At 37.2% G+C, this 25,878-nt stretch overlaps 2 protein-coding genes across 3 annotated transcripts in view; one reads left to right on the plus strand and one right to left on the minus strand.

Annotated features, from left to right (window-relative positions):
* Positions 1-14,455, plus strand: part of LOC134215384 (pupal cuticle protein Edg-78E-like) — a 34,270-nt gene extending 19,815 nt beyond the window's left edge. The window contains exons 1-2 of one of the 2 annotated variants that reach the window (XM_062694586.1): positions 13,791-13,859; positions 13,920-14,455. In XM_062694586.1, coding sequence (XP_062550570.1) covers positions 13,845-13,859; positions 13,920-14,375 — 471 coding nt within the window. In that variant the 5' untranslated portion in view covers positions 13,791-13,844 and the 3' untranslated portion in view covers positions 14,376-14,455. Of the gene's footprint in view, positions 1-13,790; positions 13,860-13,919 lie in introns of those variants that run through there. The other variant, XM_062694587.1, reaches the window with a different exon arrangement.
* The window catches only part of LOC134211097 (Krueppel-like factor luna), a 994,395-nt gene that overhangs the window by 191,561 nt on the left and 776,956 nt on the right, over positions 1-25,878 (minus strand). The window lies entirely within an intron of this gene.

Here is a 25,878-nt window from a genome sequence, read left to right on the forward strand (position 1 = left end):
TCCCTAGAAATTTAAGCAACATTTATTTCGGAAAACTTTCCGGACAATGTTTCGCTTTAAAGCCGGTTGTCCTTTTCGGTTAAGTAGATCCGAATTAATGAACAACGTTCGAAAGTCAACAACGAACAAAAGTCACAATTCCTCACAATCAAATTGCGAAGATGTAATGAATTTGATTAATACTTCAGCACAAAAGCGTGCCTAATAGCTGAAAACAAAAGCTTTTATTTCCCTCATCGCCAAGCGGAAAACAAGGCAGAACGCTTCTCAAAAGACCACTTCCCGGCATTGAAGCGACGACGATGGCGGCGCGACGTCAAAACTGATATCAAAGCATTCCAAAGCCACTAGAAGGCTGCCAACTGGTTACCATACTTCCGCAACTTCGTCAATCCAAGAAAACGGTCCATTGTGTCCTGCTGCTTTCACTTTTATCTTGGGCAGACACGAGCATAAGCAGATATCCCGCGTTTTGTGAGGCTCTTTTTACGCGGGTAGGGTGGATGACTAGCGAGCAGAAGGGCTGTACAGTAGTTAACTTTGTGAGGCGTTATCTTCCTGATGATGACGGATGACGAAGAGGAAAATTAATTAGAATCTGAATGTGTGTCCACAACAAACCAAAATTGTTCATTTCGCAGTGATTCATTTGGCGACTGATTTAGAACAATTGGATCATGTTTGGTGTGACTTTTACTTGTCGGAAGAAATCGTTTTGATTTTCCACGAGACATAATATCGTTTCAAGTCAAAACGTGGCATATATTTCAAGCAAGTAGAATTGCATATTTTTACATAGGGGAAGATCCATTAATTACGTAACGCAAAAAATGGGCATTTTCAACCACCCCCTCCCCCCTATGTCACACTTTTTGTATGAAACGTCTGAAATTTTTGTATGGATCGTCACACTTTGGCCAACCCCCCATCCCCCCTCAAAGCGTTACGTAATTTGTGGACGCTCCCTAGGATCCTGAATTCGTTTACAGTCTTTATCCTCCATACCGAAAACCCTTGAAAGTTTTAGTTCAGGCTTACAAAAATTTAAATAGTTTCATGTTCAAATTTTGAGACAAAACGTTACATGCCTAACAGTTGAAACAAATATTTCCATTCATACTTTAAACTCCTTTGCTTAGTAGTACACAGTATGTGTAAGAAGAACCGTTACCAAATCGAATCGAATAGATTAAAATTTTGCATTTTTCATAAATTCCCAATGATTTTATTCCTATTTAAGGCACTTTTTTTTAAATGAACACATTATTTGCGGAGAACAATATGACACCATCTAGCTACACCTAACCAGCGACTGTTAGATTTTCTAACAATTCTGTATAAGAACATACCGAAACCTGTATAAGAACTGGGTATATGCGAAATTGTTAAATTCTAATACAAAAATGTACGCTCATAAACAAATATTGTAGAATAATTCTGCAAAATGTTATACAATATTTGTATAAGAATCTAGCATTCTCGCATATGCCCAGTTATTATTAAGGTTTTGGTTTCTCATACAGGTTTTAATAGCTTCTTCTACATAATTGTTAGAAAATCTAGCTAATCTAGGTTGGGTGTAGGTAATGCAAGAAAATATTCATAAAATCAATAAAAATATCTATAATAAAGTTCTTACACATAAGGTATAATCATGTCCTTCTTCACAGAGGCACACAATTCAATTAATCCATCCAGCGCACCATAGCTTTTTCACTGATTGGCCTTATTCAACAATTTTCCTGTAACCCATTCAAGAAGGCATACAATCCAGTGTTAGTGAAAGCCAAAAAGTTGGTCGGTCAGACCTGGGAAAAATGAATGGCCGTCGCCAACTTTCGGTCAAACTGGAAAGATCACGATTCCTTTTCCCGCTTCGCACGGCTATAGACGGCCCAGTGCACAATTTCCACAAATGCAGCTTCAGTCATCTTTGAATGCTTCTTTAATAAATCATAAAAATTATTTCACAATGCTTGTGGCTGTGTTACGAGCACATAAAGGGGCTCCCGCTGAGTTGCTGTCCAGATTTGCAGAGTGTAGCCACCAAACGAACCGAAGACCGACACTACGACCGAGAATAGGAGATTGAGCAAACCATAATTGAACTCTAAAAGCGATATAAGATGCAGAAACATCTCGGAAGAAGCTTTCCCTCCGGCGAATCGTCAGACACCAGGCCCCGGCACTGGCAGGGAGAAAAAGTGAAGATTCAGAAACTAGCCAACCAGCATGAAATAGTTCCTGATAGCACCCTGCTGCCGCCATTCGCACCGTGCGCTCTCGGTTTGAGGAAGAAACGAACCATGATATAAGAAGCACACACATAAGCAATAAGAAGCTTTCACAGCGGTCGTCGAGTGCACAGTTTTTGAAAGAAGAAAGTCTTATCCCAACCACAACTTCCGAAAGACCGGAAACAACGGAAAACGAGATAGAGACAGAGGGCGAACGAACGAACGAAAGGCCACTGACTATGTTGGAATACTGTTGGCAATTCTTGTTTCCTCTCCAGGGCCGGATGGCAGAGGTGTGTTTATGTGATTTTAAGACATATTTTGGAGCTTTCTCAAAAATCTTCACGTGTTACATGTGTGTTAATTTATTTCAATGTCGAATAATTTGGTTTACGTATCTTAAATTATTAGTTGGAAAAATGATAAGTTTTTTAGCAAAATAGCATTGAACGATCTGAGGATTCCTTTATTTCTGCAAAATCCGTTCCTGTTTTTTCTTGTACAAGAAACCGAAGAAACCAGAGCCTCTTCACAATATCCAGACATCCTGCTAGACTTGGGCAAAGGAGAATCATCTTCAGGCCGCCGTCGGCAATCGAGAATGCATTCTTCCACGATTGAGAAACTTTTGCTTCTTGTTCGGAGAAGTTTTCTCCTTCGGCTTCCTTCCTTCCTCCTGTAGGCACTTCAGTTATGAGCACGGAGCCCTCCCGAGCCATGCCGTTTTCATATATTTCACATAAACAGTTTCATAAAATTTTATCAATAGGAACGAATCTATTTCCTAAATGTCAACTACAGAGAAATAATTTTCTATTCTGGAGACACTATCCACACCGCGCAGCGCACCGGCCAAGGACGACCAAGCGGGATTTGGTGGAGCTTTTGGGTGCACTTTATCCCAAATTTTATTTTCCCTCCAACAACGGTCTGCCATTGGCAGCGGACTGGGTTGCGAGCCATGCTGTGAGAACCGGAATCAAAAGTCAAACAAACAGTTTCGTTTGCCACCGGGGCGGGTTGGGTGGCGCAAACCGGGACACGGTGATTGGTTTCGGTTGGTGGAAATTGCATCTCTCGGTGTCAGGCGGTTCGATATTTTTTCCGCCATCCGATCCGTCGGTTTTAATTTTTATTCGCCACGAATTACTCCTGCTGCTGATAAGCAAAGGACCGTGGAGGAGTTAGGGTCTGCCATTGAGGAGGAAACGGCGAGGATGACCTGTCAGAAAGTATGGAAGTTCAATAAATTGATGCTTTGTAAAGGGTGTTTCTAGAGCTGCTTCCGCTTGTCAAATTTTGTCGACTGAGAAAACGTTGAACGTGAAATCAAACTGTTATGGCTCATGATGGGGAATGTATTTTCATTTAATGAAGAATGGACATAGCTCACCAATCTTCAAAATTTAAAAGAAATGTCTCGTCTATGGTATTAATTAAGGACGCGACACGATTGACGCAAAGGAATAATAATTATTATGAATGAACTGCCAAATTGCATAATCGCGTCTACTCAGGCGTCACCCGAAGCCTTGTCACAACTGAAAGTTCAACATCATTCTGGTATGAAATTTCATCCTAGTGGCAATAAATTTGTATGATGCTCTAGATAATGTTCAATTGTGGCAAGAATTACTACACATTGAGTGCGCGATCAAAGTGTAGCCAACATTATTTTCATTGACTGGAAACAATGGGGAAGAAACTTATCACTAGTGCAGTGGATCGACGAAAGAAAAAGAGCAGCGTCGACCAATTACGGATTGGGGAGATTAAAATAAACAAACACCAGCTGATTTAGGAATATGAAAACATGTGCGTTTTCTGGAGCAACATGGGAAAATGTCAAAAAGATTCATTGTACGAAAGTTACAAATAAGCAGGATTCGAGAGATGATCGTGATGAAGAAAGGATGTTAGATACAAAATATAAATAAGACAAATAAGACAAAAAAGACTAAAAAGACAAAAAAGACAAAACAGACAAAAAAGACAAAAAAGACAAAACAGACAAAACAGACAAAAAAGACAAAACAGACAAAAAAGACAAAAAAGACAAAAAGAAAAAAAAAAAAACAAAAAAAAACAAAAAAAACAAAAAGACAAAAAGGACAAAAAAAGACACAAAAAGACACAAAAAGACACAAAAAGACACAAAAAGACACAAAAAGACACAAAAAGACACAAAAAGACACAAAAAGACACAAAAAGACAAAATGACAAAAAGACAAAAAGACAAAAAGACAAAAAGACAAAAAAGACAAAAAACAAAAGACAAAAAAGACAAAAAAGACAAAAAAGACAAATAAGACAAAAAAGACAAAAAAGACAAAAAAGACAAACAAGACAAAAAGACAAAAAAAAAAAACAAGACAAAAAAAAAAAAAAGACAAAAAAGACAAAAAAGACAAAAAAGACAAAAAAGACAAAAAAGACAAAAAAGACAAAAAAGACAAAAAAGACTAAAAAGACTAAAAAGACTAAAAAGACAAAAAAGACAAAAAAGACAAATAAGACAAATAAGACAAATAAGACAAATAAAACCAATAAGACAAATAAGACAAATAAGACAAATAAGACAAATAAGACAAATAAGACAAATAAGACAAATAAGACAAATAAGAAAAATAAGACAAATAAGACAAATAAGACAAATAAGACAAATAAGACAAATAAGACAAATAAGACAAATAAGACAAATAAGACAAATAAGACAAATAAGACAAATAAGACAAATAAGACAAATAAGACAAATAAGACAAATAAGACAAATAAAAAAAATAAGACAAATAAGACAAACAAGACAAATAAGACAAATAAGACAAATAAGACAAATAAGACAAAAAAGACAAATAAGAAAAATAAGACAAATAAGACAAATAAGACAAATAAGGCAAATAAGACAAATAAGACAAATAAGACAAATAAGACAACAAAGACAAATAAGACAAATAAGACAAACAAGACAAATAAGACAAATAAGACAAATAAAACAAATAAGACAAATAAGACAAATAAGTCAAATAAGACAAATAAGACAAATAAGACAAATAAGACAAATAAGACAAATAAGACAAATAAGACAAATAAGACAAATAAAACAAATAAGACAAATAAGACAAATAAGACAAATAAGACAAATAAGACAAATAAGACAAATAAGGCAAATAAGACAAATAAGACAAATAAGACAAATAAGACAAATAAGACAAATAAGACAAACAAGACAAATAAGACAAATAAGACAAATAAGACAAATAAGACAAATAAGACAAATAAGACAAATAAGACAAATAAGACAAATAAGACAAATAAGACAAATAAGACAAATAAGAAAAATAAGACAAATAAGACAAATAAGGCAAATAAGACAAATAAGACAAATAAGACAACAAACACAAATAAGACAAATAAGACAAATAAGACAAACAAGACAAATAAGACAAATAAGACAAATAAGACAAATAAGACAAATAAGACAAATAAGACAAATAAGACAAATAAGACAAATAAGACAAATAAGACAAATAAGACAAATAAGACAAATAAGACAAATAAGACAAAAAAGACAAGACAAATAAGTCAAAAAAGACAAGTAAAGCAAATAAGACAAATAAGACAAATAAGACAAATAAGACAAATAAGACAAATAAGACAAATAAGACAAATAAGACAAATAAGTCAAAAAAGACAAATAAGACAAATAAGACAAATAAGACAAATAAGACAAATAAGACAAATAAGACAAATAAGACAAATAAAACAAATAAGACAAATAAGACAAATAAGACAAATAAGACAAATAAGACAAATAAGACAAATAAGACAAATAAGACAAATAAGACAAATAAGACAAATAAGACAAATAAGACAAATAAGACAAATAAGACAAATAAGACAAATAAGACAAATAAGACAAATAAGACAAATAAGACAAATAAGACAAATAAGACAAATAAGACAAATAAGACAAATAAGACAAATAAGACAAATAAAACAAATAAGACAAATATGACAAATATGACAAATAAGACAAATAAGACAAATAAGACAAATAAGACAAATAAGACAAATAAGACAAATAAGACAAATAAGACAAATAAGACAAATAAGACAAATAAGACAAATAAGACAAATAAGACAAATAAGACAAATAAGACAAATAAGACAAATAAGACAAATAAGACAAATAAGACAAATAAGACAAATAAGACAAATAAGACAAATAAGACAAATAAGACAAATAAGACAAATAAGACAAATAAGACAAATAAGACAAATAAGACAAATAAGACAAATCAGACAAATAAGACAAATAAGACAAATAAGACAAATAAGACAAATAAGACAAATAAGACAAATAAGACAAATAAGACAAATAAGACAAATAAGACAAATAAGACAAATAAGACAAATAAGACAAATAAGACAAAAAAGGCAAATAAGACAATTCGGTTTTGCTATCCCGTTTTCGTGTTTTTCGGTTAGTGCAGTGCGAATTGTGTGTGTGGTGAACATCAAAAAGCTTTGTAAACAATTCCCACTATTACACACCCCCATATTCGTTTTTTGTCAATCAAAGTGCCATCTGACAGCAATTTGCTGAAGCTGCATACGCTTGCAAAGCTTTTTATGTTGGATGTAAGACAAGCTGCAGGTAATTAGGCAACTGTAAATATTTCGATTTACCGATCCATTGGGGCACTTTGGAATACTTCAACACTTTTAATAAATACTTCTGAGATGGATTCATGCAAAGTATGTTCGAATGTGCTGGAGGCTGGTAGAACAATCGCATGCGGTGGTCCTTGCGGTATGGCGTTTCATTATACCTACGTGGGAATGACTAAATCGCATTATTTAGCATTTGCAGCTAACATTGGATTAATCTGGATTTGCGAATCATGCCGCCTCAATTTCGATTCCGCTGTTTACGATCGTGAAAAAACAATCATGAGAGCCTTGCGGGAATTACTTATCCGTAACGATTCGATGGACATCCGGCTTGGTAACTACGGTGAAAATCTACGTTGAATCAACAAGACGATCTACGGATCCCAGCTATCCAAACCAATGAATGTAACCGTTCAAACCACATTCCTCAAGAATATCGATGAGTTCATCTTAGACGACGTTTTGGACGACCCGATTAACAGATCTAGATCCTGTGAAGAGACCTCCTTCCTCGAAGTCCTAGATGAGATCAACATTTCCATTGCTTACATTCCGGAAAACCTTGTTGTTGGTTCCAACAACAAAAGGGTTCAGATCGTTGCCCATCAACCGTCCAGCTCTGAAACAGTACTGTCAAAGAAACCAAGGATCAACATCTCCCCCCCCTGCTCCCACTATCAATACTGTCCCTAGCTCTCATTCGAACCCTGGTTGCCGATCTGCTCAGTTAGCCGGAAGTGACATGAGTGCTGGCGGAACATCTTCTAGGAATTCCGCTGCTCAAGTAAGATCTGCATCTTCCATCAACAATGATGCGAATCGCGTAACGTTGAAAGTGGCGAACAGTGACGTTACTCGAACCTGGCCGGAAGGAATCTCTGTCCGACCATTCGAACCCAACCCAAAAAAAAAACGGATCAGCAGTACGTTCTGCGAACTCGGAATAAACTACGATTCTATATCTAGTCAGCCTCACTTGAAACTTACAAGTCGGCCATCGTGACGCAATCTTGCCGCAAGCTCTATCCCTCTCAACGCAGTCGAGGCCCTCCTGTCAGCAACCAACAGCCATCCCGGTCCTGCGTCTGAGTTGGGAGACGAGGTCTTCCAAACTCCGTCTACAGGCAAGTACATAGCACCACGGAACAATCCGCTCTCTGCTCCGTTTCTCGCTCTCAGTCATTCGTTCAGCCAACCTCACTGCAAGTACACAGCACCACGGAATAGTCCGCTATCTGATCCGTTACTCGCTCTCAGTCATTCGTTCAGCCAACCTCACTTGGAAATTTAAAGTCGGACATCGGGGCGCAATCTTGCCGCTAGCTCTGAGGAAGCTTCTATCCCTCTCAGCGCAGACAAATAAGACAAATATCTGAAGGAATATCCGGGGGAATTCCTGGAGTAATATCCGATGGGATTCCTGGTAGAACACCGAAAACATTTTTGGAAGAATATTCGGAGAAATTTATGGAGGAATATCCAAAGGAATTTCTGGGATAACATCAGAAGGAATTCTCAGAGGAATATTTGGACGACTTCCTGGAGGAAATAGACGAATTATTGGTGGAGTATACGGATAAACTCCTGAAGAAATATTCAAAGTAATATTTGGAGCAATATTCGGAGAAAATCCTGGAGGAAAATCCACTGAAATTCCTGGAGGAATATCCAGGAGAATTTCTGAAGGAATATCCGAAGAAATATCTGGAGGAATATCGGAAGAAGTAACTGCAGGAATATTCAGAGGCACTGCTAGAGGAATACTCGGACAAATACCTGGAGTAATATCCGGAGGAATATTTGGAGGAGTTTCTGGACAAATATCCTGACGAACTCCTGGAAAAATTTACGGACGATTTTTGGAGGGATATCTGGAGGAGTTTCTGGAGGAATATCTTGATGAATTCTTGATAGAATTTCCGGACGAATTCCTGGAGGATAATTCAGAGGAATTCCTGGAGAAATGTTCGGAAAAAATCCTGGAGGAATATCCAGACGAATTCCTGGAGAAATATCCGGACGAAATCCTGGAGGAATATTCGGAGGAACTTTTGGAGAAACATCCGAAAGATTTCTTGAAGGAATATCCGGAGGAATATCTTATTTGTCGCGTCCCTTTCCTACATTTGATTTCATTTTTTATACATATTTGCGCTATTTTCTAGTGTCACGCTAGATACAAATTAGATCGCTCTCGTCGCTCCTTCCCTGCCGTGTGCCACGTGAAAATATGCTGCTGGCTGCTCTCCCAAAATGGTGATTTTTGTATGGAAATTGGAAAACTTGGTTGAAGTAAAAAGACTTTGCTTCAAAATTTTATGCGGTTACATATACTTATTATTACACCAAAATGATCATTAGAAAATTTGAAATCTTTTGTCAGTTGGATTGTGCGAAATACGATTCCTTTATATTTCAAATCATTGGAATTGGAAAGAGGTACTGAAAAGCACAAATTTCAGTTTTACAATAGTTTAGTATTTGGTGCTAAAATTCAAATTTGGAAAATAGTAGGTCCACGAATTTTTTTAGGAACATTCTTCGATAAATTTCAACGAGATTGTCAGCTGGGATAAGCGTGATTCCTTCCCAATCCCGAGTTATAGACATTTTAGTAGAAGAATGGAGCTCTACTGCGAGAGAACTTCCCTCAGACCTTATTGCTTAATGTGAAAGAGCCAACACCTTCAAACAACCAATTTGGTCGAATGTTTTTCCTTGATCATATAATTCGTCCGGCTCAACGATTTTTTCGTTCTAATGACCTTTTCGTCCAAGTGATATTTTCGGCCAAATGAATCGACAATGCGACATCTTCGGTCAATTGACCTGTTCGGCGAAAAGACATTCTCGGACGATTGATCTATTCCGCCAAATCTCTCTTTTGGTTAAAATGACATGTTCGGTTAAATGACTTCTTCGGTCATATGTCTTATGCGGCCAATTGAAATGTTCGACGAACTAGCTTGGGCCAAACGTTTATTCCAGCCAAAGGGAATTCGGCTAGATGACCTATGGCTATGGCTTAACGTCTTATTCCACTGAACAACTTCCGGCCAATCGACATTTTCCAACGTAACCCCAAACAAAACGGTTGTTTTCGGAATGGGTTCAATCATCCGATTTGTAAAAAATCAACCGAGGTACGTCACATTGTGATGGACAACGAAATTCCCACATCAATGTATACAGTTCTCGAGGCAGAAGTATTACGTTATTATTATCTGCTACATCACAATTACCCATTCATGAGAAGATGAGATAGAAGAAAATAGGTAAATATGCCCGTTTTGGTTGGCCAAGGCACTTGTAGTAATGCAAAAATTTGAAGATTAAAAAAAAAAGTTTGCAGTCTAGTGTCAAGCCGAGATAGTCAACCACATTGACCCATTCCAACCCTGAACCGCTGAGGATGATTTTAACATCCTCATCTGGAACAAATCTGCGCACTTAAAGTGAGATAAAAATTGACCTGGGTCGCACCGCTGATAATAATCTTCCAGATGATGAGGACTGTGATTGATTTTGTCGCTACAAACGACGGAGGTATGCTGCCTTCTGGGAGTACTGCCATATCGAAGGTGAACAATTTGAATTCTAAATTGAATTAAATTGAATAAAAACAGATTTCTTTTGTGCATTCTGCTCAGAAACATAAATCACGAAGCATACACATTATGCAGTTAATAATTCAGTCAAAAAGAAATTGTCTCAAGGGATCGATACCAGCTCGATTTCAATTACAAATTACTTTAGAATATCAATGGCCGCCATCCAATCAGTCAATATCGACCTGTCGAGCGATTGAATAATGCAGCCAACCGCAATTAATATCGAATCCTTTGGGGTGGCCCCGTTCGAGCAAAGACCATAGATCCGCAAGCAGCAAAATCATTCATGTTTAATTTATAGAATATTGGCTCACCTAATTATGCAGAAAATAATTGCCGTCCTTCAGACCACTTCCACAGTGCTGCGTCCGAGGATGGGATGGGGAAGGCCATTCTTAGCACAAGAAAAAACGCGAAAATTAGCCACAACGGATCTGAAGTGGAGAAGCTTTGCCGAGGCGCCGGAGATGGTGATGAAGGCCAGCATGGAAGGACTGCTAGCTGCTGACGATGGCAAGCGAAAAAAACACTTGAGCAAATTATTCTGCATCAATGAGCATAACTCGCCCCTCACTGTCGGCTACCCTTACTGCAGCCACTCTTCCGGGTGAGTGGCGTTCGGCTCCATGTGAAGTGCCACGAACAAATAAACTTGGTGTTGGATAGTGGTGGAAAAACTGATGGAAATCAGGCATTTGCTGAGCTGGTAAAACGAGATGGCGAAAGAGACAGAGAGCGTGCCTGAGTGAGAAAAAAAAAATCTAGGACAAAACAATGGGAAATAACGATGAAAATTTTCCACTAATTTGCGTGAGATGCTTAATTATAGCTGGAGGGGAAAATTAAAATTATAATGCTAACCATCATCGGTTAGCAGCCCAGTATCGAGGCGTTCGTTTCCACAGCTTTTTTGTTCGTCCTTTTTCCACCCAGACTCGAGACGATAGCAACGAAAGCACTGAAAATAGGACCACAAATGTTAATTAAATCAAGCTGTCCGGTGCATTCGCTTTTTGCGCCTTCTGTTAATTACTTGTTCGATTAAATGCGGATTTTGAACTCATTCACTAATGGTCGGGGAAAGTGGACCATGTTTGGTAATGAATTAGTTGGATTTGACGAGCCATTTTTTCTAAATCTTCTTAAAATCGTTTTAAAAGCGAATGAATTGTTTTAAACCAATCTGGGAATAATGATAATGTCAAGTTAATGACGCGTGTTGTTGATTAGCAATTGTATATTTAATAGAACTTCTTTGACAATTGCATATTTGATTGTACATGGACCTTCTTCAATTTGTAACATCAGTGAATAATTTCGAATAAGGCACCATTCGCTTTAAGAACAGAATTTAGTAATTGACTTCTGCTGAGTTCGGTATTTGCAGTAAATAAAACGAATCAATCTTGTCAATCAGACACAAAATCCGACAGAATCCAATTTCTCGGACAAGCTGTCGAAGCGATCATGATTTGACAACGAACTTACCATAATAGGCCCGAAGAAAATGACACGCGTACCGGCCAGTGATTTTCTCCGCACTCCATTTCTTTTATTTCAATTTGGCTTCTAAATCCTAGCCCACCGCTGACCGCCCACGTCCAACGAATAAAGAACGAAATCAGCAAACCAGAAACAGGCCGACCAATTTTCCATTTCTTTGTTCTGCTTTTTTTTTCGCTTGTACGCCCAGATCTCGAGGCCAACGGAGACGAACGACGACGTCACCCTTGGATGTACCGACCCGAGGGGACTACCCGACCAGCTTTAACATGAGACCACCCCCGAGATCATTCGAAATAATCAGGTTAATGTCAATTATGGGATTGTTTGTTGTATTTTTTTAAGGGGACAAACAATCGCATTTGATCTGGAAGCGACGACAGGGTTTATTACCGGAAATTGACCAAGAAGATGGAACAGATTTTCTAATATAAGGGAAGACATATCTGTGTCTGTCTGTGCCTGGAAATCAAAATGGAGATTTATAACTGAAGAAACAGATGGGTGAAAATCGGATTGCGTCTGTTGGTTGCTAAGCATGAAAAGAGTATGAAATAAGATGCAAAAATGTAGTTGTGGAAATTGAAATGTATGAATTATTTAGAATTTGTTGAATTAGGTTCTCTTCGTTACAGCAAAAATCGTCAAAATTATTGTTTTACGAAAATACCGAAGTAAGGTTCTCAACATTCAACATTTGATAAAGCTATCTATTAGTCCTAAATGATTGAACCTCCCATGCAGAATAAACATAATGCGCATACGAGTAGCAATTAATAATCATTCATTAGCTTACTTAGCAGCTGATTGAATTGCGACATATTTTCGACCTTTACCTACGCATGGTGTCTTCTGCAGAATCCAAGCCAGTACAAGTTTTTTTTTCCGTTACGAACCTGATGTCATTGAGGTTACTCATCTTCAACTTAAAAAAAACTTGTCCTATAACGCATTGAACCCAAAACCAATTACAACAACCTGCCGGTCAAATCAACTCAAGTGCAAAAGTGCACTACGGATCCGTAAACCATGAACCAGCTGCACAGCGTGTAGCGATGTCACCATATGTCAGTTGACCGGCCGGCTTCGTATCGCGGCGACCTGCTGCTGGATTTGGCTGCGATGATGATGAGGCTGGTTCAGCTGGGCCACCACCATTTCTAATGTCCATAAATCACAGCGAAATTTGTTTCGGTAGCTGTAAAACATACGCATTGAGCGCAGGTGAACCCTAGAACTGGGGGCTGTGGTCGCAAAGTGGGGTGTGTGTGTATGTGCATCGACACCTAGATCTTTGCGGTTGATAGCACGTGCCGCACAGTCTGTCTCCAGTGAATTGGGATGCAGCTGATGGAGGCTTAGAAAACTCAATTTTAGATAATTTATAATATTAAACCATGTCAAATTTTAAAATGGCTACATTTTTTAAAAAACTTTTTGTTCACTGATTTTATTATTATTTTAATTTTTTTCTGTATATATAAAGTCTTATTGTTATGATCAAGTACATTCGCTTTACTTCTTCACACTGGGACGCCCTAATGCTGCGCCTCGAAATGAAAATCTCATTGGAAAGCGGGGGAGGACGAAATGATTTGTTTACTTGCGTCTACCACTAGTGCAGATGCAGTGCAGAGGCTGTTTAACTAGTACCCGTACCTATTGAAAATCAAATGTTCAAAGTGGTAATCAAGCGAAAAAAATCTTCGATCCATCGTGCGTATATAAACTATCAAGAACACTCCAACCAGCATCACTCAGCGTGCTGAATCAGATTCAATAACTTGGTGTTTCCGACTTCCCTAACTCCTGAAACAAGATGCACAAGCAATTTGTAAGATAAAAGTTTTCCACCCAGCGCAGATCAAACGATTAGTTCTCCTCTCGTTTACAGGGACTAATTCTAATGGTAATCTCGTGCTCCCTGGCAGCGCCCCAGCGACGGAACGGAATCGCAAACGGTGCACCGAAATCGGGCGGCTCTGGTGGCGGCCCTGACAGCACCGCTACCATCGTGAAACAGGACCAGCAAATCAACGCGGACGGATCGTACAGTTTTGCGTACGAAACGAGCAACGGGATCCAAGCGTCAGAAAGCAGTCCGGACGGGGCGGCCGCCACCGGGGAGTTTTCCTACACCGCACCGGAAGGCGATAAAATCCGACTGTCCTACGTTGCCGACCAGGATGGATTCCAACCGCAGGGTGAGCACCTTCCCGTGGAACCACCAGTGCCGGAGCACGTAATCAAGGCCCTGGAGGATATCCGCGCAAACCCACCGAAGGATCCGGACTTCAATCTGGCCTTTCTGGAATCGGTTATCGCTAGATTGAAACCACTGCAAGGTTAGAGCCTTCGAAAGGTAGTTCTTGGTCGTAATCCATGCCACATATGCCGTTTTATTTAGTTCAAATGTATCGAATATGTATATTAACCTAGAAATAAGTAAATAAATTTCCTTCTATTTATCTGAAGAATTGAAAAGCATTTTGGTTTTAGTTCAACAGTTTGGAAAAGATTTTTTTACAATGCTGTTGTTGTAATAAGAGGATGGAATCTAGAGAAAAAAAAGCTTTGGTGTCAACAATCCCTAAGGAATGAATATTGGATTCCCCGTCGAATGCAACTTGTTGTTCCCTGGAATATCGTTTGGTCGAAATGGTCGCTTGGCAAAAAGAGCCATTTGACCGAAAATGTCCTTTGGCCGAATGGGGGCCATACGGCCAAAAATGTCATATGACCGAACAAGTATCTGATTATGGATCGACTGCACATTTTGATTAGATTTATTTAACGACTAAATACTCATCTTTACGTCACCACAAGTTTTTATTTATTCATCGGTAAAATATTGTTGTTGCTTGTGGTCAATTTTCAATTTTCTAGCTAGCTAGTAAGAAGTAGAATGTGAGAAATAAGATGTGGGAAGTGAGAAATGAGTCAACCTAATTCTCGCTCCTCATGTCTAACTTCCTACTTTTCACTTCTCACTTTTCTCAGAGAAATTTCTCTCTCATCATTTCTCACTTCTCACTGTGTACTTACCTTTCAATAGCAAGGAATGTAATTGTCGCTGAAAAATGCAAAAAACAAGCGACAAAAGAGGATAACGATAACTCTTTGTCCTCATCTGCAGAGGATAAAGACATTGTTGCGTTCCATTTTATTTGCAACAAACATGGAGAGGTAATTGTTGTGAACTTTTCAAACTGCGATAACTTGTTTATTTTAGAAGTAAAACGCAAATCATGTCAACAGATGGTTAAGTTTATGTCTAATCTATGATAACTGATACTAATTTAACCAAAAACATCATCGGAAACCGACTACTTCTCAAAATGCGTGGCAGGCGATAATTGTCCTATTCTGTTGCAGTTTGAGACAAACGCTTATTGCGAGTTGAGTTTGTCCCAACATTTACAAGAGAGGATAATGTCGTTGTCATTGGCAATGTTGTTATTTTACATTCCTTGTTCAATAGTAAAAAGTACAGAGTTAGAAATGGGATGTGATAAGTAAAAAGTGTGAGGGAAGAAATAAGACGTTTTCACATTTATTTGATTTACTTTATGCTTTTTACAATTACTATTGTTCGGGCAAACAATACGTTTGTCCCTGTGACTCGTTCAGCATAATCCGTTCGGCCATGTGACATTTTCATTCAAATGGCTTTTGGTACCAAACAACAAATTCGGTAACCAACATGACATTTTTGATCAAATGGCCCTTTCTGCTAAGCTACCATTTCGGTAGAGGTGTGCGCCGCCGCTGACAGTTACACTGTCACGCCGCTGATTTATAATTTCTCACGCCGAATAACAAAACACGATTTTCCAGCGAAGCTGGTTCGTGTGACGTTGCTGATGTAATTTCGACATCACCTGTAACTTTACATGGATTGAAGCACACACTTAGTTTTATTTCTGCATCTCGGCAAAACCCGCACAGCCGTTCGCCATCAAAATAACAAACTGATATTCCGGCAAAAATGACGGTTTGTTAGCTGATTTTCGGCAAATTATTTGCTTATTTCCAGCAACTTTGACAAAAATCTCGGTAAAAAAAAATGCTGGGGCACGGCACTCTTGGTTAAAGTTAAACATGTTGCTGAGATCCCGGTAAAAAAAATTAAGTGTGCAGGGTAATGCACTCTTAAATGTGCTGTGGAAGAGGCTTCTATGCTCTTCAATATGGATTGGACTCATGATCAATACTAACAAAACGAAGTACATGGTCGCTAGCAATAAGCGTGGTACTACGTGAACTCTCCCTAACTCGATGAAATTCAAAGTTCCTTGAATCTAGCATACTGCGTTCCCTCCGTAAGTCGATATCTCCCTTACTCGATATTCTCTAAGTCGAAGTAATTTTACAATGTATTTTTACCTCGCTAACTCGATGTTGTCTGAACCAGTTACATGCACGATATAATAAGAAGTTAGAAGTGAAAAGTGGTAAGCGAAGAAACGAGAATGAGAAGTGAGAAGTGAGAAATAAGAAGTTAGAAGTGAGAAATGAGAAGTGAGAAGTGAAAAGTGAGAAATGAGGAAGTGATTAGTAAATTAGTAAATTAGTGATTAGTGATTAGTAAAAATAGACAAATGAAAAGTGAGAAACTCGAAGTGTAGAGAGAAAAGTGAGAAGTGAAAAGTGGTAAGGAAAAAACTAGAAGTTAGAAGTGAAAAGTGCTAAGTGAAAAGTGAGATATAAGAATGTATAAGTGAGAAGGGAAAAATGAGAAGTTGAAGCGAGTAGTGAGATGTGTGAAGTGGGAAATGAGAAAATAATAGTGAGAGATGAAAAGTGAAAAGTTTAAAGTGAGCAGTGAGAAATTTGAAGAAGGGACGTGAAAAATGAGACGTGAGAAGTGAGAAATGAGGATTGAGAAGTGCGAAATGAGTAGTGAAAAGCAAGCAGGGAAAGTTAGAAGTTAGAAGTGGAAAGTGAAAAATGAGAAGTATGGAGCACGGTGTAAAAAAATGAATTATTATCGAAGTTTCATGTACCTCTGATTTTTTTTCACAGAAAGTTAGGCAAGGTCATTAGAAATGAGGTACGGGGTGTTTTGAAATATTTCATCGGCGATTTTTTGAAAAAAGTGATTTTTATTGTTTTCTTCTCTAATATACCGTACAAAAAGTCAATTGATAACGCAACAAAGGATCAATCATTGTAATTTACCCCTCAAAATTGATTATATACACATTTGCAGCCTTTTTGCCTTTCTCGTATCTATATAGATATCCTATCTTGACACGGGAATAAAATTTTGAAAAATATTTTTAAAGTTCAAGCGCTCCTAAAGTATTTTTAGTGTTATTTTTTATGTTTTGAAATCTTTGTTGAAACAATAATCTATCTCTGGCATCTATATTGTTCTCTGATGAATATTGTTTTTGCATTTCTATCTTCTAACATTTTTACTAGATGACCTGCCCACTGAAGTGCGCCGTATTTTATGAGATTCAGAATGTTTTCTCCTTTGATGATGGATTTTGCTTGTAATTCATGCGTATGAGCCACATGTATTTTTTGGCTTCTAACCGAGTATTGTACGCCTCTTCCGCTAGAAAAATCTGATAGTATCCTAGGCTGCTTTTAACGTTTCATGTCCGTAATTGTCCACCCGAAGAATTGAGGAATTATAGAAAGCGAATTTCGTTTCCATCTGAGTTCTTTTTCTTCACCTGTATTGTACGAGACCTAACTTAGACTTTAAACTGGTTATGTACGCCAAAGGTTACCCTATTTAAAGCAGACAATCTTCATAGGAAACGTCATTGCCAGTGTTTACATCATTGTTAGTGTTTGTCAGCATTTCAAAGGTAAATTTTGTTTATACATCTTCAAACATATCCCTTTTACTTTCTTAGCACAAACAACACTAAGCTTATCTCTGTCTCTGCATGTACAGGAGATGATTGGAGGCGTTGAAGAAATAGTTCACATTGGAATGCTTGTGAAATGGGATAATAATCCCTAGTAACATCGTTGTACTTATGTATAATGGTTTCATAACACACCTGAAGAGTAAATCGCTATCTTCAAAAACATTATAAAATCATAATTATTACTTGGGTGCAAAAACAGTTTTTTACAGCTTACCAGATTACTGCTCATAAAAGTATGAATGACCCACACAAATATGGAATCAATCAAATGTGAGACAGTTGTGCTTGTAGCAACAATATAGCTTCCGTAACATGCAACCGGGCATGGAATTTGCTGTGTGTAACTCCATCCAATAGCCTATTTCGGACATGAACCGTGGTAATTATAAGAAATTAAAGAAATATGTCAGACTGACAATGGGCTGGTCTTATAGTGCGAATGTCGGAAGAAAGAAATGTGAATACAACATTCAATAGAGAACCATATTTGGGCTGGAAAAAGATAATAATTGCTAAAAAAATGAAAATAACGCAAAAAAAATGGCGTGAATTACAGAAATTGATATTTTTCAAATATTTAGATCTATTTCAAGATAGGTTTTCTACTCAAAAAAGTCTACAAATGTGTACATTAGGGTGGCTCAAAAAACACTTTTTCAATTTTTTTGATGGGCCGCCCTCTTATTCGGTTCTATTTGGTGCCCTGATGCTCTGGACAAAATTTCAGCCAAATCGGTCAACGTTTGGGCGGTGCTAAACTAGGTAGTTTATATGGGAAAATGTATGCAGAAACATCCTAAAACAGTGATTTGCAGTTGGACGGCACAATTTACGATCAAGAACCATGATACTCATTCAGATCTTGTAGAATTAAATACAGAATGTTATGCTGAAAACCGCGAGAAGATTAGAGTTTATTAGGCAAAGATATTAGCATTTTCCTGGAGTGTTGTAGGGGTGAATTTATTTCTTTTCAAAGGTAAAAGAAACGAAATTTGCTCAAACCCCACTTCAGAGAAATGCTAATAACTTGGCCGGGCAAACTCTAATCTTCTCGCGGTTTTCTGCATAACATTCTGTATTAAATTCTTCAAGATCTGAATGAGTATCATAGTTCTTCATCGTAAGTTGTGCCGTCCAACTGCATTTCACTGTTTTAGGGTGTTTCTGCATACATTTTTGCATATAAACTTCCAACGAGTTTAGCACCACCCAAACGTTGACCGATTTGGCTGAAATTTTGTCCAGAACATTAGGGCATCAAATAGAACCGAATAAAAGGGCGGCCCATCAAAAAAATTGAAAAAAGTTTTTCCCATACTAATTTGAGCCACCCTAGTGTACATTTTCAATTTTGAGGATTAATTACAATGATTGATCCTTTGTTGGGTTATCAATTGATTTTTTGTACGGTATATTAGAGAAGAAAACAATAAAAAACACTTTTTTCAAAAAATCGCCGATGAAATATTTTGAAACACCCCGTACCTCATTTCTAATGACCTTGCCTAACTATCTGTGAAAAAAAATCAGAGGTACATAAAACTTCGATAATAATCAATTTTTTTACACCGTGTGGAGTGAGATGTGTGATGTGAGAAATGAGAAATGAAAAGTGAGAAGTGAGAAGTTATAAGTGAGCAGTGAGAAATTCGAGATAAGAAGTGAGTAGTGGGAAATGAGTAGTGGGAAGTGAGAAGTTAGAAGTGCAACATTTGTAGTGCGAAGTAGTAGTGAAAAATGAGATGTGTGAAGTGAGAAATGAATAGTGAAAAGTGCGAAATGAGAAGTGAATAATGGGGAGAGAGAGGAGAGAAGAGAGAAATAAGTAGTGGGAAATTGGGTGTGAGAAGGGAGTTGTGAGAAGGGACCAGTAAGAAGTGAAAACGGAGAGCCTAGGAGTGGGAAGTGAGAAACGATTTTTTTTCTGTTTCCTTTTTTTTATCATCTTCTTTCTTGTGTCTTCCTTCTTTTGTATGTCTTATGTCCCTCCACTCACTTCTCACTACTCAACATCTCACTTCTCACTACCCAATTATCATCTCTCATTGCTCACCCCTTGCTTCTGTTTATCTAACTACTCATATCATACTATCCTCACTTTGCAACTATCACATCTCACTTCTCATGTCTCACTTCCCCCTACTCACTTGTCACTGCATACATCATACTACTTAATACTCACTTCTGTTTTTCAGTACTAACTTCTCACTACTCATTTCGAACATCTCATTTCTCACTTCTCAGTTCTTGCTGTTCACTATTCACTCTGAACATCTCACTTCTCGCTTCACTTTATAAGGAAACAAATTTAAACTATTCGGCCAAATGGCATTTGGCCAAATATAAATGTGTTCCCTATCACGATACCTCCCTAACTCGATGGTCCCTTCAATATCGAGTAAGGGAGAGTTCACTGTAGTAGCAACTACAAATTGTACGGTTAAAATGTTGCTCATGCTTATGCTCGAATGACCTGTTTGGTTCAACGAAGCCTAACATAGTTCGGTTAAATGGCCCATTCTGCCAAAAAGGCATTTTCGTCCTTATAACACATTTTCTCACATTCTGTTGTTCGGTCAAAAGATATTTTTGGCCACATAATCCGTTCAGCATACGACATTTTCGGTCGTATCATTCATCCGGTCAAATGACATGTTTGGCCATATATCTGTTTGGCAAAATGACAGTGCCGATTACATGGGTAATTCTCCTGCCATTAGACGTGTTTAGTGCTATTCCAAATAACCTATTCGATCAAATAACCTATTCGACCAAATGACCTATTTGGCCAAAAGACTTTTTCGGTCAAATGGCTTAACCGGCCAAATGGCCTATTCGGCCAAATGACATATTCGGCTGTATGATCCTTTCTTCCAAATGACTTTCGGCCTAATGGTCTGTTCGGCCAAATGGCATACAGCCGAACGGTATTCGGCCAAACGACCTTTCACCTTAATTCCACCACGTTGTAATATTTACAGATACGTATTTCGATCTCAACTGTAAGACCATTTTCAGTGGACTAAAATAAAAACTTTTTCTTAAAAATTTGAAATTTTCTAAAAAAAAAAATTGGGGAATTGCCAATGAACAAATCTGGATATGAGCAATGAATAAATATAAAACTACCACAAATAATGCAAAATTTCCATATAGAATAAAGCATTTTCTAATTATATCTTTTCTCATGTTATCATATTTTCATAATGTTATAATTTTGGTATTTATTTTTTTCATATTTTCATCATTTTATATTTTTTATACTTCCGTATTTTTTTTATTTTCTCTGTTTTTAAATATTTTTATATTTGCATATTTACATATGTTCATATTTTTATAATTTAATTTTTTTATAGTTCCATATTTTCATGTTTTATATTCATTTTCATATTTTCATATCTGAATATTTTATAATTTTATCCTTTATTATTTTCATATTTTAAACTTTTTAAAATTTTTCATATTTTCATGCTTTTATGTTTTATATATTCATATTTTTTTTATTTTCATATTTGCATATTTTTATACTTCTATTACATCATATTTTGTATCATATTTGTAATTTTTTTATTTTCATATAATGATTTTTTTTATATTTTCATGTTTTTATGTTTTTATATTATTGTATTTTCATATATTCAAACTTTCATAATTTTTAACTTCCATAGCCCACTATCAAACCTCACCCGATATCCCAACTTTTTAGTTAAGAAGTTAAAACTTCTGCTCCTCAACTTTGATGTAATTTCCTATTATATTTTTATTTATTTAGTTCATATTTATGTAGTGCCTGTTGCCTCTGAGATAATTGTTAGGGGTCGTGTTCTTCACGCTAGGCATAAAATGACCCCCAGGCATAAAGCCTATGACATAAAGAAGGCGAAATTATGCCTAACGTCCATTATGCCTAACGTACTTATGCCTAACGTCGCGGACCCCGAAAAATCACCTCTCTGGCAAAAGCAACGCAGTGAGCCTGGCTGCTTTGACATTTATGACACACCACTGGTATGCTGTAAGCCTCAATGTTGCCAAGAAACATTATTGGGCGTCATCTAACTCAATGGTTTTCCAGGATACTTCCTTTGTACTGGCTGCGTTTGTGTTCGATTAGATTAGATTAGATTAAAGGAATTTTCGCCTTCTTAGTATGCTTTTTATAAATATTTCCATTCTGCAGATTTGTCGTCAAATGAACTTTCACATTTAAAAGCTTGGATTTAGATCTTGGACAATTTTCCGCACAAAGATTCAGTGCCATTCGTTGAAGAACGATAAACCGATACACCTTTAGAGTGAATATATTCAGGATGGAAAACTTAGAGCTTGGATAGGCGCTTGTATAGTGGGCAGAAACGGGTAGAAATTCTTGCAGAAGAAAATAATTTAATGAGTTTTGACGCCTTCTAATAGTAATGCCTCAGATCTATGGGGCATGAAACTACACAAACAACGCATCCTTGATGATCGAAAAACCTCAATAGTTTTAGTATAAAATTATTAGTTAGGTATTGAGTCAGAAAGAAAATTAAAACTTGTGGGGGAGGTGTGGATAGTGCCACTTAGGAATACATGAATATTCGTAGGAAGAACATTTTAAGGAAGAAAAAAGGGCCTATGCAATGGTGCACATTTTTCAGAGCGTTAGTTTTTCAACAAAAAAAAACATTTTTGGTACTTACAAATTCAAAAAAGATTAAACTTTTGGAGTCAAGTTAATCTGCATGTGCATCCTTGAAAGATGAATATCTTGAATATGAAACGTTAATCGTTGTTAAGGTGGGTAAAATCTGCAGAGAAATTTATTTCTCTCAGTGCTTTTCCAGTGGGAAAAATGTTCGATTTTGGAGTGCCAAATAGGTAATCAGATAGGTAGGTGGATTTTCTTTTTAAAAGAACCGTTCAAAGTTTGATTTTTTTAGATATTTATTCGGGTGTTAGTTAAAAAAATGAATAATAATATTGAAAACCCCTATTTTCATCAGTCAAATCTGAACGCCACCGAAGAAAACTCGAAGTTTTGTTTGCGGATTCTTCTAACCGTTGCTGATTAATGGCAAACATCTAAAATTTCGTCAGGTTGGTTTTGCGTATTGTTATTTATATAGATCATAAATTAGTGTTAAATTATATTTTACCAAATTCATTATGTACAGTTTAACGATGGGGAGACTTGAAGTTCTAGATCTTCTCTAGATCTTCTTATAGGCCACGTAAAATTTGTATAACTTGTACTAACATTGACCAAATGCTATATTTTTTTTGCAGCGTAAAACAATTTATATACAAATGATCTGTGCTGATAGAAATGTCAATATTCCTCTACATTTTAGGATATTCTGATTTTAAGTTGTCTACTCAATATTGAACTCTTGATCCCTCATCAGTCATCTATAAAAAAATTGCCATGTGTCTTTTTTTGTATGGTTAACAGCTTTGATAAATGCTTGGCTACAAAAAATATTTATTGAGTAGAAGTATCATGAGTATCATGAAAAGGGAACTTTTGATTTCTCAAACAAAACACACAGATGCACAACAAGTCGAGAAACATTCGTGTTTGGGAAGAAAATTATTCAAAAAAACGAAAGCCCCTTTCCACTTTTATCAAACCAAGTTATCGGAGAGCGATCAATTCCCCCCATATTTTTTTTAAATTTTTGATTTTTTACATCACTTCAACCAACCGAATTTCTCTCAATTACAACAAAAAATTACAGAATATAGCATCAGTAAAGTTAAATTATATGTTTCTCAGAGAGTATGTGTGAAAACCGCGTGAGTTTGTCTATTTTTGGCTGTGATACATCGCAAATGAGAAATGTGAATCGAGTTTCCCTAGAATCTCCTATACAATACAACTTCATTTCCTTTTCATCCACTTTTTATCCATTTTCTTCGTATCCGTCAACTTTATTCATTATTTGAATTAAATATGCTTAAATCAATGTTGAAATATACTTTTCGATCACCATTTGTACGTCAACGGCGAAAATGTTGCGCTTGCCTGTCTCTAAAGTATGGCTAAGTAGATAACTGTTAGAATGCCTAAAAAAACTGTTGGATTTCTTCAGAAAACGGAAGTAAGATAGAAAACGGTCCAAGCGAACAGCTCAACTGCCGGAGATGTTTCAATTTACGATCCTATCGGGAGGATTAAAGCGGGCGAGGTAAAATGGCACTTCTTCGAATCCGGTCGTTGTCGGTGGTCGTCATCGTAGATTTTGTCTTAATGTGCGGACATAACTTGACCCAACGATTTCAGCACATCTTCCCGGAGCCGAACCTGGCCGTAATCGGATTTCAGATAATCAAAAATCGGAAAAACATTTGCCCGGCCGGTTCGGGAGTTCGATCTGGCTGATGGGGTGGCACTGGCCCGGTTGTGAACTTTCACGACACGGCTTGCCGGTTTGTATCGTCTATAGTCTATATCTTTATCGATGTTGAGTTCCTATCGCAATCAGAAGGAAGGAAGATTCCAAACTACCGTCACGCCCGCCGCCAGTCCGCGATGAATCGTTTCCGGTAAAGGAATTTCGATTTCGGGACAGATGAAGCGTAAACAACTTTCGTCTTGGTCGTCGCCTCGCCGCCAAAGCAGCAACTACACTCAGACTGAGCCATCATACAGAAAGATGAAAAGAATCCTTTAGATTTTGTTTCCCACTGAAGAGATAGCTCTGCCATCGCCATCGATTGGAAACGAATTCCCCATATAGTGGGAAGGAAGCGTTAGTTCTTGGTGCTGTTTTGAGATGATTTCACGGCGCGGTAGGACCGGAGACATGCCCGGATAAGCAAATGATGGCAAATGGGTACTACATATACGTGGAAGTGTCATATTGAGAAAGGAAGAATCTTGAACGTGCCGATCTGGACCAGAACCGTCTATATTGGATGCCACAGAAGTAAGTCATGTGTAGGAATAAATATGTGGATAGTAAGCTGCTTACCGCTTTCGAAGCGTCTAAGGATTCCCTTTCGAACCCGGGTGAGAGCTGTATGGTTATAACAACCCAGTCTGGAATCAGACTACATATCTGCTTCTTAATATCGGGCATGGGAGAGGATAAATGTCAAGTCAATGAATGTAAGCTGACTTGTGCTGGGATGGGGTTTTCAGGATCTCAATAGTGAAAACTTGGCGACTGGATGATGCGATTGCTTTGCAGAGCTCAGTCGGATGGTAACCCATCGTCAGCTAGGGAATTTTGTTCGAAAATTTTGACATGGCTGATCCATAATCGAAGGTTTAGATAGATTATCGTGGGGATTATTAACTTAAAACCATCTCATAAGACTAGTTGTCTGTTTTTTTTGCTTTCAATAATCTTAAATGGAACTACATTAAATAATTATTGGAATGTCATTTGAGTTTTAATTTCTACTTCACTCAAGAGTTAGGCATGCTTTTCATTGGTGATAAGTATAATTATATTTTGTTTCAAATAATAAAAATAGGATAAGCAATATCAAATTGTGGACGTTCGATTCAGTAAAAGTTTGTCATGTTCGAATAAAAGTGAAATCGAGTATCACCAAACTGTCCAGCTTTAATCTACAAGTTAATGGAAAATTAAATTCCAGCATAAAGCAGAAATCGATTTCCATCCCAATCTCCAATGGCAACCGGAGCAACGCACTCGGCCAACAGCAATCGAACGCCCACGCCGAAGATTCCAGCCGGTATAAATTTGTAAATGAAGATTGCACATCAAATTTTCATGGATGGATTTGTCTGCCGTGAATAATTAATATACTTCACTGCTTGGCTGCATTAGGACCGGCCGTGCCTATAGTAGGAAGTTCGCTTACGATAAGATATTTGCATTTTCGAGAGGAAGAAAATAGTTTCTTAGTTCCAGTGTAGATTCTGATGTTGATAAGAGATCTGGTTACCTTGTTCTAAAACAATTTTACACTTTGATTAATGGGATGAATATATTACTTCTTCGT

The sequence above is a fragment of the Armigeres subalbatus genome, chromosome 2 (genome assembly GCF_024139115.2).
Source record: "Armigeres subalbatus isolate Guangzhou_Male chromosome 2, GZ_Asu_2, whole genome shotgun sequence".
Taxonomy (NCBI): domain Eukaryota; kingdom Metazoa; phylum Arthropoda; class Insecta; order Diptera; family Culicidae; genus Armigeres; species Armigeres subalbatus.